Below are 20,642 nucleotides of genomic sequence, written 5' to 3' on the forward strand. Positions count from 1 at the left end.
GTTAGTTGTGTAGAGGATTCAGAGATAAAAACTTTTGAAGAATTAGACCCAAGTTCTTTGATCTAACAAAGTGAGCAGTGATGGGCAGGTTTGACAGGTTCAGGTACTCCCCAGATTATGGGCACGTGCGCAATTTCAACCTTATGTAAAATAAAACTGGATTTGCATATTTTTTTATGGATACTTGTACATAAGTGGGAACTTGTAATTTGTGACTGTTACGTTTATGCCAAAGGTGGTAGGAAGTGTTGTGTGATCACACTGGAGGAGAAACTTGATATAGTGACACAGTATGAAAACGGCCAAACATCATCTGTGATAATGCATGCTCTGGGTTGAGCTGTGTGCATCGTGAGCCCCGGAGTGAGCGACAAACAGCTGATTAAGGAGCGTGCCAAGGGCCCAGCAACAATGAATCCATTGAATTACAAAGCAACTATTTTTGGAATGGTAAAATATTTCTGTGGTAGAAGATCAATACTGCATACTGCTTAGCATCATGCTGATCCAGGCAAAGACCAAAAGATATTGAAGCAAAATTAGGCCATTCAGCCCATCAAGTCTGCTCTGCCATTTGATCATGGCTGACTTATTTTTCCCTCTCAACCCCATTCTCCTGCCTTCTCCCTGTAACCTTTGACGCCCTTACTAATCAAGAACCTATCAATCTCCGCTTTAAATACACCCAATGACTTGACCTCCACAGCCGCCTGTGGCAATGAATTCCACATAGAATAGAAGGATGTCCCTTTAGAAGAGAAATGAGGAGGAACTTCTTCAGCCAGAGGGTGTTGACTGAGGCTGTGCCCTCTGGTCCCAGACTCTCCCACTACTGGAAACAACCTCTCCACATCCATTCTATCCAGGCCTTTCAATATTTGGTAGGTTTCAATGAGATCCCCCCCCCCCATCCTTCTGAACTCCAGCGAGTACAGGCCCAGAGCTAAAGGTTAGAAGTCTTTAAAAAGACTTGAAAGCTAAGAAGGGTAAAATACAGGAACATTTGCAACCACAGGTGATTTTTGTCAGTTTAAGACTCATGGGACTTTGCATAATGTGAAAATGAGAGGAAATCTGGTGCTGATGAGGAGTAGGCCAAGGAATTTGCAAAAGTGTTGGTGGAAATCAGTCATGAGGTTATTTGTTTAAGCAAGTATTCAATTGGGATGAAATTGGTTTATTTTGGAAGAAATGCTGGATTGTTTCTTGATTGCAAAGGAGGAGAAATCGGTGCCTGGATTTAAAATAGACAAGGATTGTCTAACTGTGTTGCTGGGGGCAGTGCAGCTTGGAACTGCAAGTTACAACCTGGAACTGCAAGCTCACACACCATGCTGAAAACCTCTGGTCACTGAGAGGGATTAGTAAGTGCTCTCTCCCCATTGTGTGGATGTCAAACCAGACCACTAAATTACTAATGTCATTTTTGAGGCTGGATTTTTGCCATTCCTTGTGCTCTGTTGTAAGGCCAAAGGAACAGCCTTAAACCCTGCTGATATTTGACTGTTCCCTGGTTTGCCTTCATATTCGGACGATTAGCATCTGGACAGTAAGGTTATGTACTTCCCGCCAAGCACAGTCTCGCTGTTAGACGCAATAGTTTGAGTGGTTATTGCAACCTTTAGGGCATGGTATCTATGCAGGATGTTTGCTCAAATGTCCAGGCTACAGAAAGGGAGAATGGAAAGACTTTGAAGGAATTTTGGAAGGGCTACATTATCGACAAGGCCATCTAGAGCATTGTGGCATCCTGGTTTGTGGTTGTTGATGAAAATGAATTGGGTTTGGAATAAAGTGTGACTTCAGCTGGTACATGGTTTCAAGGAACCAGCTGGTAAAGTGTCCAATAAAATCGTTGTTTTGGCTCATCAACTCAATCTTGAGCTGGAAGTCAATGATGTTGCTGGGATGCCTCTCTCAAAAGCTTATGAACGAGGATTTAAAGGAGTTGGGCACTCAAAGGTTCACTGCAGAGACCCAAAGCAGAAGATTCACACAAGGCTGAACTGTCAGAAAGGTTCATAATGAAAGACTTGGCCGAGGCACTTTGTAGGTCTGCAGATGGAAATGTCTCCAGCTTCACCAAGGTCAGCAGGATCTTCTGGCTGCAAAAGTGGCTGCTTATACAGTCCTTCCTAGGCAAGTTCGTAAAGACAGTTGAACAGCCACCAGCACCTTCAAATTCAGCAGCATGGCATTAATCATACTCATTCCCATCCTCCTGATCTGACACATTATCCAAAGTCCTCCTAGCCCCACCAGCACCCCTTCATACAAGCAAGCCAGCACTAGGAAGGTATGCAAGGTTAATGGTATGTTACTTTCTAAGTAATCTGAGGCTCTGTAGAAAAAGGAAATTAAAAACTATTTAATCCATGATTTTTTTCATTTTATTGCAAAATACAGTGTATTCATGCAATACAAAAATAGATAGGACAGCAATCTGGAAACATTACTACAAAATCGTAAATATGCACATGGTGCCAGTCAACTGTGACTTGTTTAAAATTCACTTTACGGAATGGCTTCTTGATTCAAGCAGTTAAGTCAGGGCCTCTATACATCAGAGTTTGACACTTGCAGCAAACATCATAGCTAAGGTCTTGCAGGGGTCTGTGTCTCCATTTGGGAAAAGGACGATCAGGTGTAATGCCAGACTCAAAAGAAAATGAACAAATGTTTAATTTGATCTCCACAAGATCCAGTTTTGTTGCAATAAGTTTGTACAATCAAATCTTCTGCCTAAAATTTACTGTTGAGGCTCATACCTGCCATTCAGACAAAGCACCAGATGGTACCTGGAATAAATAGAACCATAAATCAGCAGGAATCAATGCTTTCTGGTTGGAGGATGGGGAGATGCTATTGATTTTTCTCTCCCGCAGGAAGTTTGGAATTCCAGTTTAATTAAAATCTGCATTAAATGGCTGGAAATTATGCTGTATAATCAGGATTGACTCTTGTGCTCAGGCTGAAAGATTCATTTATGCTTTTTTTGGATAATTTTATGCTCAAGATAAAAAGATTTAAGAAGAATTTGCTTCTCTCTTGTTCAATCCAAGAGTGTTTGTTGGTTTCCAGCATCACAACCGGTGCTTTGATTTGTCACAGTGGTACAACAGGTCAAAATGGGTCATCTCAAAGCAGCTCAATGGTGTTGGATCCTACCTGTGGGTCTGCACTGATCTCAGTAATCAGGATTCCCATCTTTTTTAATACTCTCCACCACTTTCATTGTTCATCCTTTGCTATCCTAGCTGGCAGTTTTGGTATTGGTAATAGATTTAGCCCTTTATCACTACGAGGAATTAGAGTACTTGAAGCAGGCTGGTTGTTCTAGTCAGTTCTAATTATTTTGCACCTCTAGTGCTGCTACTCCTTTACCCTAATGCACTTGAACTCTGTTCCCTTCACTTTTATCTCTACTTCTTGAGTTTGCTGGCAGAACTGAGCTTGCCTCCTGCAAGGTTTCAGATGGATTTGTATTTTTCCCAAGGATAGTGGGGACGTCTGATGAGAACAGAAGAAATCTTGAACTGATGTAAAGACGATACACTTCTGAAACTTGAGGCCAATTTGCAAGAGAACGAGGGGGTGGGGTGGGCTTGTTCTCCATATTGCTGTGCCATATCTAACTGGAATATTTGTTGATACTGTGAAATAGTTCCAACACGCAGCACTTGCATTCATCATCCAAACCATAAAGAGCCCACATTAAGCTTTGACAGTGAATAAGATTAAAATTTCCCAGTAAATATTTGTCATGATCCATGTCAAATTGTGGCTCAAAATGTCCAGGCTACAGAAAGGGAGAATGGAAAGACTTTGAAGGAATTTTGGAAGGGCTACATTATCTACAAGGCCATCTAGAGCATTGTGGCATCCTGGTCTGTGGTCGTTGATTAAAATGAATTGGGTTTGGAATAAAGCTTGTCTTCAGCTGGTACATGGTTTCAAGGAACCAGCTGGTAAAGTGTCCAATAAAATCATTGAGTTGGCTCATCAACTCAATCTTGAGCTGGAAGTCAATGATGTTGCTGGGATGCCTCTCTCAAAAGCTTATGAACAAGGATTTAAAGTAGTTGGGCACAGACATCAGATGAACACTTGGAGATTACATTGGTATTAAATATCAGCTAATAGTGCTGCACCATTTATTATTGAAGATTCACCTTAATAAAGCATCTCAAATTAGAAAATGGGAATGTGATGTTCTGTCTTTTTTTTTAAAAGAGATAATAAACTTAAAGTTGAAATAATATTTGTTTCTCAATTTTTTCTTAGGTTCGGCAATTTGTTGTTTCTGTGAATGGTCTGAATGTTCTTCACTTTGACTATAGAACTGTCAGCAATCTGATCCTCACTGGCCAACGCACCATCGTAATGGAGGTCATGGAGGAAGTTAACTTCTGAAGAGGAGATGGTCATTTGGAAATGTGCTGTCAGTCATAAAGTGGCATGGGAAAATCATGTGAAACTGAAAGAAGGGAAAGTACACCGTAGCTCTTCAGGAGTATAACATTGCCTTGTTTATATAAACTTTTAATTTTCTTAGAACTGCCTCATTATTTGAATGTTTAAAGTTTTCTAAACACTGGAACTAGGATGTGCTTTACCTGATGTGTGTTGTTGTAGTAATATATTAGACACTTAGAAGCATGTTTTGTACATCAGTATTTTGTCTCTGTTTACAGTGGGGTGTAGGATATAATTAGATGTTTTATTATAAATGCAGAAGAAATACCTCAACTCTGGAATAAATGGATTTGTTCTATTTTGCCACCAAAAACAAATAGCTATCACTCTTCACTCATTCCCTCTGAGTTCTATTTCACTTCAACAATATTTGTGTAGAATGTACTGAAGTAGCTGAGAATTTGCCAGTCTGGGTTCTTGTATGATGGACAAGGCTTTAGGATGAGGCTCTCTAAAGTTGGAACTCCTGCTGACCACAATGATAGATACCTGACAAAAAAAAAAATCTCTGAAAAAGAAACTGCAAACTCTTAGGTTATGAATATAAGACTGATTTTTGTTTTCTTTCTCCACCCTGGTTGCATTAAATGATGCATTGAGATAGTGTCTCAATTTATTGGGAATAATCAGAGTTCAGCAAAGATTTTTTTTCTTAAAATTTGCATTACTATTTGTGAGTACATTCTGGGCACATTTCTCTAACTTTTTGAGCAGGATGTATGCAGAACATTTTAAAGTACACTGAATGTAGAAATGGAACTCCTTTTGCATTAGATGCCAAAGTGTTAATTGGCAAAGGCAGAGTGAATGCTGGGAGAGTAGATTGTTTATCTTCAATAAAGGGAAGAAAACAGAAAGCAGCTTTGAATTTTACCACACTTTCATTTGGAAAAACTGGTAGCTAACATTTCAGTTGAAATGAGTGGTTCAGTTTTTAAACAAATCTGGAGTTAACTATTGCATACTCTTCGGTCAGCTATGTTTGTTCTTTACCCTACCTACCTACAACTCTCCACCATGTGTGTAGAGCTATAACTTGTCTGATCAAGAATGAAGCAAGCAGTTGCCAGGATTTGAACTCGGAGGTTTTATTTGACAGCGGGATTAATTGTTGATTACCATTGAACTGTTACTATGTTCAATTATATCAATGTTTCTATGTTTAGTGTTTTTTAGTTAAATGTTTTTTGTTTTCTTGAGCTGTGATTTAAGATTTTCTACAAACTGTTACACTTAAAAAGATGGTGCACCTTGTAGCCTGTATTTACCTCAGTCTAACACTTTGCAGGCACATTGAGGCTTTGAATAAATTTTGATCTTGTATGTATCTTTTAGTTATGGTATTTTGTTCATAGTACTCAACTGGGCTTGTGGTAACCAATGCCCCAAATTTTCAAGTCTTTTATGTATTAACTAAAGTTATAAAAGGACAGTAAACATACTGGCTAACATGTTTGTTTTAAATGGCTTTGTATAACAAATTCTTTTTCTTGCACAAAGAAGCCATTTGTCTGTTGAAAACTTTTGACTACCAGCTCTGTTTCATGCTGTGGGTTCCTGGGTTTCAAAAAATATTATCATGAGTTGGATCTGTTCACATATAAATATGTAACAAAAAAAGTCGAGTATTAGTTGTATCACAGCACTTCGAGAATGAATGTTCTTGCAATGTTCATAGTCTATACAATACGACTGGTGTGGTCACTTGGTTTTGTTGTAGAGACAAATTTTGACATGGCAATATCTTGGAATTAGCAAACAGTATTGATTGGTTTCATTAGTGATTGTTGTGGGAGGGGTGTTGGTCAGGCTGCTGGGAGATCTCTCTTCCTCTTCAAGTTGGCTTGGAGGTCAGAAGCAGAGGGTGGTGGTTGAAGGTTGTTTCTTGGAATGGAGGCCAGTGACTAATGGTGTGCCTCTGGGGTCGGTGTTGGGACTCTTGTTATTCGTTATTTATATAAATGATCAGTAAGGTTGCAGATGACATGAAATTTAGGAGGCATTGATAGTGAAGGTTATCGTAGATTACAGGGGGGTCTTGATCAGTTAGGGAAGTGGACTAAGGAGTGGCAAATGGATTTCAATACAGATAAGTGTGAGGTGATGCATTTTGGAAAGTCAAACCAGTGTAGGACTTATACTATGAATGGTAGGGCACTGAGGAGTGTAATGGAATAGAGGGACCTAGGAGTACAAGTGCGTAGTTCATTGAAAGCAGCGTCACAGGTAAACAGGGTGGTGAAAAAGGCATTTAACATGCTGGCCTTCAGTCAAGGCATTGAGTATATGAGTTGGAACATGGTGTTGCAGTTGTACCAGTTGTTAAGTTGGACCGCGCTTTGGAGTACTGTGTACAGTTTTAGCCACCCTGTTATGGGAAAGCCGTTAAACTGGAGAGAGTTCAGAAAAGGTTTACGAGGATGTTGCCAGGACTAGAGGGCCTGAGTTATAGGGAGAGGTTGGCCAGGCTAGGTCTTTATTCCTTGGAATGTAGGAGATTAAGATAAGATATCTTTATTAGTCACTTACATCAAAACACACAGTGAAATGCATCTTTTGCGTCGAGTGTTCTGGGGGCAGCCCACAAGTGTCGCCACGCTTTTGGTGCCAGCATAGCATGCCCACATCTTCCTAACCTGTACATCTTTGGAACGTGAGAGGAAACTGGAGCACCTGGAGGAAACCCACACTGACACGGGGAGAACGTCCAAACTCCTTACAGACAGTGGCCAGAATTGAACCCAGGTCACTGGTGCTGTAAAGCGTTACGCTAACCGCTACACTGCCGTGCCTGCCCACAGATTGAGGGGTGACCTTGTAGAGGTTTATAAAATCATGAGGGGCAAAGATAAGGTGGATGGTAACAGTCTTTTACCCAGGGTAACAGGAGTCCAGAACTAGGGGGCATAGATTTAGGGTGAGAGGGGAAAGATTTAAAAGGGACCTGAGGGGCAACGTTTTCACACACAGGGTGGTGAGTATATGGAACAAGCTGCCAGAGGAAGTGGTTGAGGCAGGTTCAATAGTGTCACTTAAGCACTTGGAAAGGTACATACAGGGATGGGGTTTAGAGGGATATTGGCCAAATGCAGGAAATTGGGACTAGCTGGGTGGGCACTGTGGTTGGCATGGACTGGTTGGGCTGAAGGGCCTGTATTTGTACTGTATTGGCATGTAATGGCAAAGTAATTGTTTTTCATGAGTTTGTGTGAAAATCTCATTGAGAGGACCACACAGATGAGAGAAGTGAGGTGACCAATTGTTGGTCACCGGGAAATGCCAGAAGTCCAGTGCGGGAACAGGAAGCAATGCCACTGGACCTGTCAGAATGCAACCATCTGTGTGTGGTCCTACCCAGGTCACAGTGGAAAATGGTGAGGCTGACCTCCTCGAAGGCTACAGATGTGTACCGAAGGCAAGCAGGAATAAATCTTAAACATTCTGATGTGATGCTCCTATAATTGCGTTGCCAGTTCCACAAGTTTTCAAGTAATCTCTGTGAGAAGTAGACTTTGGGAAGCCTCTTAGGAGCCGTTTTCATCGCCGTTTCGTATCTGTAATTTCAAGTGCTGCATCAGTGTGCTCAGGGTAGAAAACTATTTGGAGGGATTCGAACTTGGAATTCTGGAAAAGTATGGGGAGGCAACAGCGGAGTAAAAGACTTTTGAAGGGGGAAAGGGTGGTTGAGGATTGGATGGTAGTTGACAAGATTGGGGAGGAAAGGTATGCTCTACTTAAAAGAGAATTGTTGTTAATATCTGAAGTGGAAGGGAGTGGTCAAAATGGCAGTGGGAATGGACTTATGACTGGAGGGTATGGGGCTCAAAGATAAAATGATCTAGATGAGGGGAGAATAGAAAGAAAGCAGTGGTAAGCTGAGTATTCAAACCTAGAGCCAGGGCTGTCTTGGAAGTTTGGCTCAGTGGGTGTGGGGAAGGGAGGGAAGGCACTGAGGTAGTGACTGGCTGGACTCTAGCTAAGTAGGTGGGGGAGGAGGGCAGAGGACAGAAGAATCACAGACTTGTGCTGATGAAGGAGGCTGTTCAGCCCATCAAATTATTTGCTGTGAAGTGATCCACTCTGTCCCTGAATCTGGGGACAAGTGGATCGCTTCACAGCAAATAATTTGATGGGCTGAACAGCCTCCTTCATCAGCACAAGTCTGTGATTCTTCTGTCCTAATTTTCACAGTTTGCAGCCCATAGCTATCCAGGAATAATGGTGAGTATGGAAGATGAGATCAGGGACTGTCAGTGCTGCAGGTCATCTAGAGATGAGACATTTCTCATCCACTTTCAAAAGCTGCCAAAATTACACAGGCCACTGCTTTCTGTCCCCCACTCCACCAAAATTGGAACCAAGGAAAGATGCAAAAAGTGGGTAACAATTAAGATTCCATGCGAGTTTATTAGAAAGCCTTTGGGTGATGATGAGAGCCATTTTGTCAAGAGTTTTGATGGATTTTGGGTACACAACCAAATTCCTCCTTGCATCAATAGGGAATTCCCCAATTCTCTGTAAAGGCATGAATTGCATTTGATTCATTTGCTTTTTATTGAATATGTTGGCTCTGACAGGGAAGATTACATTCTATACATCAATTAGTGTACTTTGCAGTTCATGCAGAATGAACTCCAAGGGAGAAGGAAGCTGTTCGTGCAGTGTTTGAGGTTCAGCTCGCATCCATACCCAGACACGAAAAGAGAAAGCAAACATGCTACTTGGGAAAAGTTATTGTGAGCAGTCTGTCAGGCATCTCACACGAGGGAAAATTATAAGGTGATATTCAAGTCTCACAGGACTAACGTGCTCTGAAACTGATTTTAACGACACGACAAACAATCAGGGTGAAAAGTAGTATTGATGCATTGCAGCCAAGGTACTGATACCAAATGTGAACATAAATTGGGAGTGACAGTCAGTCACTTGGCACTTCAAGGCAACTGCATAAATTAAGCAAATGCCATTTCAGCTGTTGGAACCTGAAATATTAATTAATACTGATCTGACTAAATTCATAGAACATTACAGCACAGTACAGGCCCTTCAGCCCACAATGTTGTGCCAACCTTTTAGCCTACTCTAAGATCAATCTAACCCTTCCCTCCCACATACCCCTCCATTTTTCTATCATCCTTGTGCATCTCTAGGAGTCTCTTAAAATTCCTATATGTATCTGCCTCTATCAGCACTCTTGGCAGTGTGTTCCATGCACCCACTGCCCTCTGTGTTTAAAAAAACCTTACCTCTGACAACCCCCTGTACTTTCCTCCAATCACCTTAAGATTATGCCCCCTCGTGTTAGCCATTTTCACCCTGGGACAAAGGTCTCTGGCTGTCCACTCAATCTATTCCTCATCATCTTGTACACCTCTATCAACTCACCTCTCATCCTCCTTCTCTCCAACGAGAAAAGCCCTCGCTCACTCAGCTTATCCACAGCTCCCTCATCCCACCATCTGAAAAATGTTCTTAAAACTCTGCTTCCGTTCTGACACAATCAGACTGACAAAGTGCTTGTTCCATGCACAATTGAGACAAAGGCAACTATCAACAATTGACAGCTGGTCAAATTAATTTTTAACAGTGCAGAGTATAGTTTCAAACTTCAGCTTGTACAATTAGTGGGTTTAGACTAACTACAACTCAAAATTAGTGATTATATGCATTCAAGTTATCCGAGGCAAACGCAAAGTAGTGGAGGGATATTAGTGGCTGGTGCTTATGGTTAGTAGGTTTCCAAAATCTACCTCCCACTAACCTTTATCTAACACTAACAGATAAGATACTTAAGTCTTCCAGTAAAATGGATAATTTAACATTCACCTACATTATACTCCATCTCCAGCTTTTTGCCCACTGCTCACTTAACCTATCTATATCCTTGTAAGATATTTATTTATTAGTCGCATGTACACCAAACGTGCTGGGGGCAGCCCCCAAGTGTCACCACTCTTCCAGCACCCACAGCTCCTAACTTGTACGTTGTTGGAATGTGGGAGGAAACCGGAGCACCCGGAGGAAACCCCCACAGTCACGGGGAGAACATTCAAACTCCTTACAGACAGCGGCCGGAATTGAACCCCGGTCGCTGGTGCTGTAATAGCGTTATGCTAACCGCTACACTACTGTGCTTATTCTTAAAGCTTATTTTCCCACCTCTCCTTGTGTCATCAATGAAACTTAACAACCGTAGCTTGGTGCCACCTTCCAAGTCTTGTATATATTGTTCAAAAAAAAAGTTGAGGCCCAGCACTGAACCCTTTGTCACATCACTCATTGCATCCTGTCAATCAGAAAAGGACCCATTTATGCCTACTATTGTCTTCTGGCCAGCCAGTCTATCCACACCAGTACCTTGCCTCCTACGCCATGAGCTTTTACTTTTCACTGTAATTTTTGATGCAGCACATTGAATGCCTTCTGGAAATCCAATTAGTTCTCCTTTACTTACAGCCCGTTTAACTTTTTCAAAGAACTCCAGTAAATTGGTTCAACATGACTTCCCTTTCACCAAAACCATGCCGACTTTGCCTGATTAACTTGAATGTTTCTAAGTGACCTGCAAGAATTTCTTTAACATTTTCTCGATGACAGATGTTATGCTAATTGGCCGTAGTTTCCTGCTTTCGGTCTCCCTTTTTGAAAATAGATGACACAGTTTATATTTTCCAATCTAATGGAACCTTCCAAAGTCTGCAGAACTTTGGAAAATTTAAACCAATGCATCAACTATCTCATTAGTCTCTTCTGGGATGAAGTCCATCAGGATCTGAAGACTTATCAGTCCACGATCTAACAATTTGCTCAGTATCACTGCCCTGGTGATTGTAATTTCCCTGATTTCCTGTCTTCTCTAATTCCAGAGTTACAGCTACTTCTGGGATGTTACTTGTGAAGACTGATTCTCTATGCTGTTTGGGTATTAGGTTTCAATCCATTAATTCAAATGTGAGATTCTTCTATATTGAGATTAAGTCAAAATTGACTATGTTACCAGAGGTAATGTCATGTTCTTTGAGAACTCTTACTTTTGTCAGACTTATTCTTCTTAAAACACATTTGAGACTGTTTTCATGAATGTCATGTTGCCTCCACTCCACTGGCCGTACCAGCTGGGATCTCCCAGTGACCAGCCGTTTCAATTCTACTTTGCATTCCCACACCAACCATGTCTGTCCGCAGCCTCCTCCACTGCCAGGTCACTGCCAAACGAAAATTGGAGGAACAGCCCCTCGTATTCCGCCTGGGCAGTCTCTGACCCGGCCACATGAACATTGGATTCTTAAACTTCCGGTAACCGCTCCCCCTCTGTCCCCTTTCCCTCTTCTTCTTTCTCTCCTCCTGATCCAACTGGCCCCCATCAGCCGATCTCTTTCCCCTCCCCAGCCCTCTCCTTCTGCCCATCGCCCACACACTCCTCCCACCGGTTCCCCTCCCCACCTCCCTCCCTCTACTCCACCTCCCTGTCCTATCATATTGCATCATCTTCAGCCCTCTGTCACTTCCACCTACCACCTCCCAGCTCCTGACATCATTCCCGCCCTCATCTGCCTATCGCACCCCTCACCTGGATCCACCGATCACCTGGAGCAATGCCGGCTATCTCCCCCTCTCTTCCAGTCCAGTTGAAGGGTCTCGACCCGAAACGTCAACTGTCCACTTCCCTCCATAGATGCTGCCTGACCCACTGAGCTCCTCCAGCACCTTGTGCTGTTCCAGATTCCAGCGTCTACAGTCTCGTGTCTCTATTGTCTCCATGTTTTTGCTTTTATTGTTAGTTTCTGTGTAATCAGTAGCTCAAGCTAATCAAGTTTAGTCAAGAACTACAAGATTAAGTCTTTCCTCAAGTAATACATTAACATTTTTGATGGCGTTTATATCATCGGTAATCTAGTCGATTATCTGCTAAGCATGGTCTGGAATGGGGAATTTTTGGGATTAATGGTTTACTCCTTTTATAAAATTCAATTCTCTAAGGTGTGTATTTTAATAATAAGTAGTCCTTTTAGCAACTCGTGTGACGGATGCTGCCTGACATAGAACATAGAAATGTACAGCACAGGAACAGGCCATTCGGCCCACTGCGTCTGTGCTGAATCTGATACCAAGTTAAACTAGTCTCATCAGCCTGCACCTGATCCATATCCCTCTTTTCCTGCCTGTTCACGTCTGTCTAAATGCCTCTAGGTTGCCCTAATATCTGCCTCTACCACCTCCCTTGGCAGCATGTAACAGGCACCCACCACTCTGTGTGTAAATAAAACTTTCCTCGCATATCTCCTTTAAACATTCCCCCTCTCACCTTAAACCTACCTGCTCTAGTATTTGATATTTCCACTCTGGGTGGAAACAACTCTGACTATCAACCCTACCTATGCCTTTCATTACTTTATCTACTATTAGATCACCCCTCAGCCTCTGACGCTCCAGAAAAAATGATCCAAGTTTGTCCAACCTCTCTTTATAGCTAATGCACTTCAGCATCCTGGTGAACCTCTGCTGCACCTTGTCCCAAGCCTCCAGTTTGACCAGAGCTGTGCACAATACTCCAGATTTGGCCTAACCAAAGTTTTATGCAGGTGCAACATGACTTTCCAACTTTTATACTCAAGGCCCTGTCCGATGAAGGCAAGCATGGAGTATGCTTTCCAATTGTGTGGCCATTTTCAGGAAGCTATGAACTCACAGCCCAAGATCCCTGTGTACATGAGTGCTAAGGGTTGTCGGATCCAGTTATTTTTGAATCCAGTTTTTTCAGGAGTCCAGGAATGAGTTGAAAACTTGGTGCTTCACAAAGTTTCATTGGAAAAGTTTAAAACAAAGAAACAGTCACAGAGCACACAGCACTAGCTTTGATGAGCCGAGACAAAGGAACAAAAGATGAGCTAGGGGGAGGGGGGTGGGGGGGGGGAGGAGAGCAAGAGAGATTAACAAAAAGCAATACCTTTTATACTTGAAATAAGAGATACTCCTTAGCTAACAATAGTCCAATCAGAAAACGTATTAGATACCTGCAGCAAAACCAACCAATGAAAAAAAACACGTATTCCCCTGAAGGACAAACCAATAAGCTAGTAAGTGGCCATTCCTTGTGCAGCCACGTGAGGTGTATTAAACACTACACATGTTAAAAAACTAATTAAAACAGTCAAATCCAACAGGGTCCTGCCACTTACTGTATAATTCCCTCTTGCATTTGCCTTCCCATAATACAACTCCTTGCATTTGTCCGAATTAAATTCCATCTACCATAACTTCGCCCAAATTTCCAATGGATCTACGTCCTTCTGTATCCTTTGAAACCTTCCTTGCTATTCACAAGTCCACCACTTTGTGTCATCTGCAAATTTGTGAATCAGACCACCTCCCTTTTCATCAAAATCATTTATATATATTACAAATAGCAGAGGTCCCAATGCTGATCCTTGCTGAACACCACTGGTCACAAACCTCTGGTACGAAAACACCCCTCTACCACTACTTTGTCTTCTATGACTAAACTAATTTTGGATCCAATTTACTAACTAGCCACAGATCCCATGTGACTTGATCTTCTGGACCAACATACCATGAGTCAAGATCCCAGCAATATTTTCCCTTGCTTCCCACCATATCCTGGCATAGATCCCCCAGTCAGGCTCTGGGGACTTATCTACCTTAATATTTTTTTCCAAGACAGCCAACAAATACTGCTCCTTAATATCAACATGGCCTAGAATATCAAAATACCCCTTTCTAAAGTGACCAATACCTGCTGGTTATTTCCATTCTGTTTTTATTCATGTCTTTGTCCAGATTTAACCAGAAAATTGCCCATAAATGTCCTTACAGCTGCAGCAAAATTTTGTTACCCATCAATCCCCTTGATTGCATGGCGAACATATTGCTTATCTTGCCAAGTAACTGCTGTTACTGCAGTGAAATGTCATCTGGATCCTGTACAGGGATTCCCAAATCCAATATGCCAACACACAGTCTCTCATTTGCAAAGAAATATTCAATTTTCCCATTGTACTCCCCGTGCCTGTGTGTGTTTCCTTCAGGTGCTCCGGTTTCCTCCCACATTCCAAATACATACAGGTTAGGAAGTTGTGGGCATGCTATGTTGGCACCAGAAGCGTGGCAACACTTGCAGGCTGCCCCCAGAACACTATGCAAAAGATGCATTTCACTGTGTTTAGATGTACATGTGACTAGTAAAGAAATCTTATCTAAAGAGGATTACTTCACACTTCCCTACATGCTAATACAAGTTTGTTGTGATGCTGTGTGGGAAGTCATACAAGGGTGGGACTTGCATAGCAAATGATAGGACCCTTGGGAGTGTTGATGAACAGAGGGATCTTGGGTATAAGTCCATAGAAAGTGGCAGCATAAGTAGATAGGGTGGTGAAGAGGTCATCTAGGATACCTGCCTTCATTGGCTATTGGTGAAAAATATAAGAGCAGGGATGTTATGTTACAAATTTATAAACCGTTGGTTAGACCACATCTGGAGTACTGTGTGCAGTTCTGGTCACCGCTATAGGAAAAGATGTGACGGCACTGGAGAGGGTGTAGAGGAGACTCACCAAGATGTTGCCTGGATTAATGCATTATGGTTACAAGGAGAAATTGGATAGATTAGGTTTGTTTTCCCAGGAGCTGAGAAGGCTGGGAGATGACCTGACGGGGTATACAAAATTATAGAGGAGGTGGATAGTAAGAATCCTGTTTCCTTAGTGGGGGTGTCTCAAACAAGAGGGCATAGATATCAGCTGAGAGGTAGGGGATCTGAGGGGGAATTTTATCACGCAAAGAGTGGTTGTAATCAAGAACACACTACCTGAAGAGGTGTTGGAGACAGATACTAACACAACATTTAAGCAGCACCTAGACCAGTGGTTGAGTCACCAAGGCACAGAAGGTTACAGACCAAATGCAGGTAAATGGAATTAGTATGGGTAAGTACAATGATCAGTACAGATGTGGTGAGCTGAAGGGCCTGTTTCTGTGCTGTACAATGAGATATTCTATCTTTTTGCTGAATCCCTGCTACTGCTAAACATTTGATCCTTTGTGCACATTGAACACTAGCATCTGAACCACTGAGTTCTAATTTAGCAGTCCTGGCATTAAATCAGCCCACTGATTGACGTGATCTGACTGATCTGTATACCATTAGAAGATGCTAGCACTGCACCTGCAAATGACCTCCCCAACATGGAGGCCACAGAGAACATAGCCTGCATGTATTGGGTTCCCATATTTGAAACATGTTGACTAAAATACAGGTGCACCATGGCCAAGCTTTGCAGCCTATACATCTGCCTAGCCTTGGAGACCAAGAATCATCTTGCCAGTGGAATCATTCACCACTTGAGTTATTTCATGTCATATGATACATAATAACCATCAGCTTTTAGCTGTGTTTTGCAGGAAATAGCTTTTTTGAGCATCCACCAGTCATGTCAGTTGGAAGGTGAGATTGTGGCCTGTTAGAATTAGACAGCTTGGAGGGTGGTCCTGCAGCCAGCTAGGCATTCCTCTTTTCCATTACCTCATGCACAACATTGAGGCAGAAAGATATGAAATGTTTGTTTCTGAGGGTCTCATTTCTGGTTGTACTTCTTTACCTATAACTTCTTTGGCGATAAATAGGAAAGTTAGTTGCTAGAACCCATCTTTTAAAACGTTTTTCTTTTCTCAGGAGCAACGAAAGAACTAAATCTTCATAGAATGCAGTAGTCTGGTTGACTCTGGAAACTTGCTTGGAGTCATAGAGTAACACAGCACAGCTTGTCCATGCCGACTAAGGTGTCTTGTTTGAAAGCCAACACCTCTGGCAGTGCAACACTTCATCAGTGCTGCCAGGATTTTGGTGCTTAAGTCCATGGAAAGGGTCTTAGACCCTTTCCACAGATTTAAGCATAGACAGGTTGGGCCAAAGGGCCTGTTTTTGGATAAGGACATGGATAGGAAAAGTTCAGAGGGATATGGGCCAAACACTGGCAAATGAGAGTAGCTTAGATGGACAACTTGATCAGCGTGGACAAGTTGGGCTGAAGGGCCTGTTTCCGGGCTGTATTAATCTATGACTCTATAACTCTGAGCAAGTTTCCAGAGTGTACCAGACTTACAACATAGAACAATTACAGCATAATTCAGGCCCTTCAGCCCACAAAGCTGTGCCAAACATGTCCCTACCCTAGAAATTACTAGGCTTACCCATAGCCCTCTATTTTACTCAGCTCCATGTACCTATCTAACAGTCTCTTGAAAGACCCTCTCGTATCCGCCTCCACCACCGTTTCCGGCAGCCCATTCCACACACTCACCACTCTGAGTAAAAAAAAAACTTACCCCTAACATCTCCTCTATATCTACTCCCCAGCACCTTAAACCTATTAATGTATTCTATGAGGATTTAGTTCTTTCAGTGCAGGTGGGAGATGACTTGTTTTTAGTGAAGGTGGATATTTCCTGGTGTGAATATGTTAACTGGCAAAGATTTGGCATTTCCTATTATTCTATTTGTCTAAGTGCCAAGGCCTGTGAGGAAAGCAGGAAGGCTGTCTAGAAGTTAGGGGAATGACTTTTTTTTTTAAAAACACACACTCACAAGGTTGATACTGAGCTCTCAGAATTACAAGAGTCAAAAAATGAAAAATAATGGAAACAATCAGACATGAGAAATGGATATTTTGGGAGGACGTCCCAATGGCAAATAATTTGTATGCCATTTGCAGTCACATAGCTTTGATAATTTCTAATTCTCCTCCAATGTTAAACATGTTACTGTGCACTGCAGTAAAAGTGATAAGTTCTGGTAAATGTGCACATTAACATTTTGAGCCTGACCCATTTCCTTCACTTGCTTTTGGTTTAGGTTGAGCTGTCAATTTTGAGATGTTTTTAAAGTTGCAGTTTGGATCTTGGTGCCTTTCCAGCTTGGCAGTACTGCTGACAAAAAGCACAGAGGTGTTCTTAGATTTAGAAACAAATTTCCACCACAAAAATAAAAAGGTACAGTAAAACTTGGACAATCTGACAAGCTCAGTCCTTTGATATTGCTGGACTGGCAGCATGTGACCAGTGGGGTTACACTATCTTATGAGTTCTCGGTAAGTTTGAAGGAAGCATGGGGACCAGGGGTCCCCAGTGATTCCTGGAGTAGGTAAGGGATTGGCTTGAGAGTCTGAGGAGTGTGGTGGCTGGGGCCCTGGAGAGTTTCAAGGGTGCAAGGGAACCAGGACCCAACAGTGTAGGGGGAGAGTGGGAAACATTGGATCGATGGTCCAGAACTCTGCCGGCTAATCCAATAACCACACACTACCATAACCTACCTGAGTTGACACTTCCCACTTATCAGGAGTACCAACAAACAATGCATTGTCATATTAAAAGGGAACAAGCCATTTTGTTCCAAGTTTTGATTCCTGGATCTTCTGAAGCTTCAGCATTTGCTGTGAGTGCTGCACTAATCTCTCCTGCATCATATTTGCTCCTAGACACCTCGGGAGGCAATCTCACTCAAGGGAAGCAGAGTCGTGGAGCAGCTACTGTGGCTACCTCCCAGCTCCAGGGACTGGTTTCAATTCCGAATGCAGGTAGATGTTCCCTCTGTGACCATGAGAGTTTCCTCCCAGACCTCAAAGGCGTCCTGGTGGGTTACTTTGCTCTTTGGTGCTGTGATGGGCATGTGTGGGAGAGAATAAGTTGCTGGGATACAGAAAAATAAGGAGAGGGGTCATTTGATCAATGAGATCACTACCCTGGGAGCCAGCATCAACCCGATGAGTGAGTAGCTTCCTGCTGTGTCATAATAACTATGACAATCTAGATTTCAAAATTTAATTATCAGATATTCAATATTGACTGAATGGAGCAGTGACCTGTTCAATTCACTTGTCAGCACAGTGCCGTGTACTGCACCATGGATGTCTCAGTAACATCACTGGTGGAAGGGCAACTGGTAGTATTTTTGAAGTTTTCTATTGAGGTTCCGCAATGTTTGGGTTTCAGGCCGTTTCCTCTGTAACAGAGGGGTACTGATGGTGAGAACCCACATTACATGAACAATTCATGGAAGGACTCACATCTGGCTCTTCCTGTTCTCTGCAAATGAATGACTTTGTTAGCTGACAGCTCAACCTGTTGTAGCTGTTCTGTCAAAGCCTCATTTTTCTTCTGAATACACATTGGAATTGTTTGTTGTTTCAATTACATTGTTTAATTGTTGTTCGTTTTGTTTTAATTACATCGTTCTCCCTGTTGCAGCAATTGTAATCTGGAGACCACCATTTATAAACAGTTTCTTTTGAGTCTTCCTCACATTACAATTGAAGGCTGCTTCACAAGAATCAGAGACATACAAAGTAAATTAGTTCTCATTTAGGGATCCCTTTGATCTCCATAATTTGAATGAGGTAGATCATAAAGGGGACAGAAAATGTGAATACTTGAGTGTTTATCCACATCCATCATAGCCCTATGACTATGCTCTAGTGCTCTAACTCATGTACATCTAGAAATTTGGTTTACAAGGAGGGCAGTCACTGAACCATGTCACTTGGTCCCCAGTGATCTGCAGGTGGCATCCAGAACAGGAGGAACACCTCCAATAATTCTTAGGATACCAATGCTGCTGGACTCAGCAGCCGATCTGTACACCACTGATATAGAGAAGGACAGGCACTTGTTTCCCAATTCAACACATTCAGCTCTTTCCTAGCAGAAAGGATGTGCCAGCTGAACACAATAAAAGGAATGGATGAAAGGTCGGAAGAGAATGCAGTGATCTTGGCTTGCAGTGATCTCCAGATGAGGCTCTTGTACAAGCATCAAACATGTCACAAGAATATTGTCCTGAATATTACCATCAGGTATAGCTTTAGTGATATCATTTTTCATTGTAATATTAGCAGGGTCTTTCTCAACAGAAGTGATGCCTACCATGTAGAAAAAAGTGTCCCAATTTTTTCTATCCCCCTTTTCCCTCCTTACCTTTGACCCATCCCCCCAATGGATCTGCTCTCCCCTCCTCCCCCACACCTGCCTATCACTATTTCTTACCTGCATCTACCTATCATCACCCTGTGCCCACCCCGCCTCCCCTCTTCTGTCCACCTATCACTGCTCTGCTTTTCCCTCCTATGTACTGGGCTTCCCCTTTTCCTATCTTCAGTCCTGAAGAAGGGTCCTGACCCGAAACGTTGACCACCTGCTTTTCTCCACGGATGCTGCCTGGCCTGCTGAGTTCCTCCAGCATCGTCGTGTTTTTCATCTAGATTCCAGCATCTGCAGTCCTTTGCTTCTCCCAAATTTATTATGGCACTGGGGCCAGACCTCACTGGACCCAGACTATGGCTTGGTTCCAAACTGCCCACAGTCACACAGTCTGGCTGCAGGGGCTGATCTTGCTGGCCATCCTCGCCTTCTAACTGGATAGTGAGATGTCATCAGCAACCAGGCCTCAGGCAGCCCAGTCCTATGGCCCCACACCCAGAGTGCCCCCAAACTGGATTTGACAGAAGACAGAACCTTGCCTCCTGTCAAAGCTTTGAGGCACTTGAATAATTTTTGAAGTTCTGACATTCAGGGACATTTAAATTTTAACTCTGAAGTAAATAATTTAAATATAACATTAAAAATGTAAAGAAAAAAGCATGTAGAATGGGCAATGAACACTACCTTGTTATTATTTTTTTGCACTTTTTTTTGTAATTTATAGTAATTCTTTGTACTGTACTGCTGCAAAACACATTTCATGTCATGTAAGTCAGTGATAATAAATCTGATTCTGATAATTAAAACATTAAACTAAACATCCTCCCCTTTGCCCTGTACCCTGCGGGTCCAGAACCTGGGACAGACCACGATGACATACAGTGTAATCTGTCACTCCGTGAGTTTCGGACTTTTACTATCGCCACCGCAAGCATGCAGGTCTGAGACTTACTGATGTTTCAGCGGGTGGACATAACATTCAGTCAGAAACACCAACACCAGCCCAGCAAGATTTGGCCCAGTATTCACATTTTGAGGTGAATGTAATCTCTTCAACTTTTTTAACTTGATCTGGTGCTAAACTTCTGATAACTCTGCATACTTCCATTTCAGGAAACACAACCAAGAAGAGGGAGGCTGCCGGCACCTACCAGTAGCAGGCTCATCGTCGTCTC

General features: G+C 42.5%; 1 protein-coding gene across 2 annotated transcripts in view; it reads left to right on the forward strand.

Annotated features, from left to right (window-relative positions):
• The window catches only part of deptor (DEP domain containing MTOR-interacting protein), a 61,975-nt gene extending 55,889 nt beyond the window's left edge, over positions 1–6,086 (forward strand). Inside the window, exon 10 of one of the 2 annotated variants that reach the window (XM_052023271.1) lies at positions 4,285–6,086. In XM_052023271.1, the coding sequence (XP_051879231.1) occupies positions 4,285–4,413 (129 nt within the window). In that variant the 3' untranslated portion in view covers positions 4,414–6,086. The remainder of the gene's footprint in view (positions 1–4,284) is intronic. The other variant, XM_052023270.1, reaches the window with a different exon arrangement.
• The last annotated feature ends 14,556 nt before the right edge of the window (positions 6,087–20,642 follow it).

This window comes from Pristis pectinata, chromosome 9, assembly GCF_009764475.1.
Source record: "Pristis pectinata isolate sPriPec2 chromosome 9, sPriPec2.1.pri, whole genome shotgun sequence".
In the NCBI taxonomy this organism is placed as follows: Eukaryota; Metazoa; Chordata; class Chondrichthyes; order Rhinopristiformes; family Pristidae; genus Pristis; species Pristis pectinata.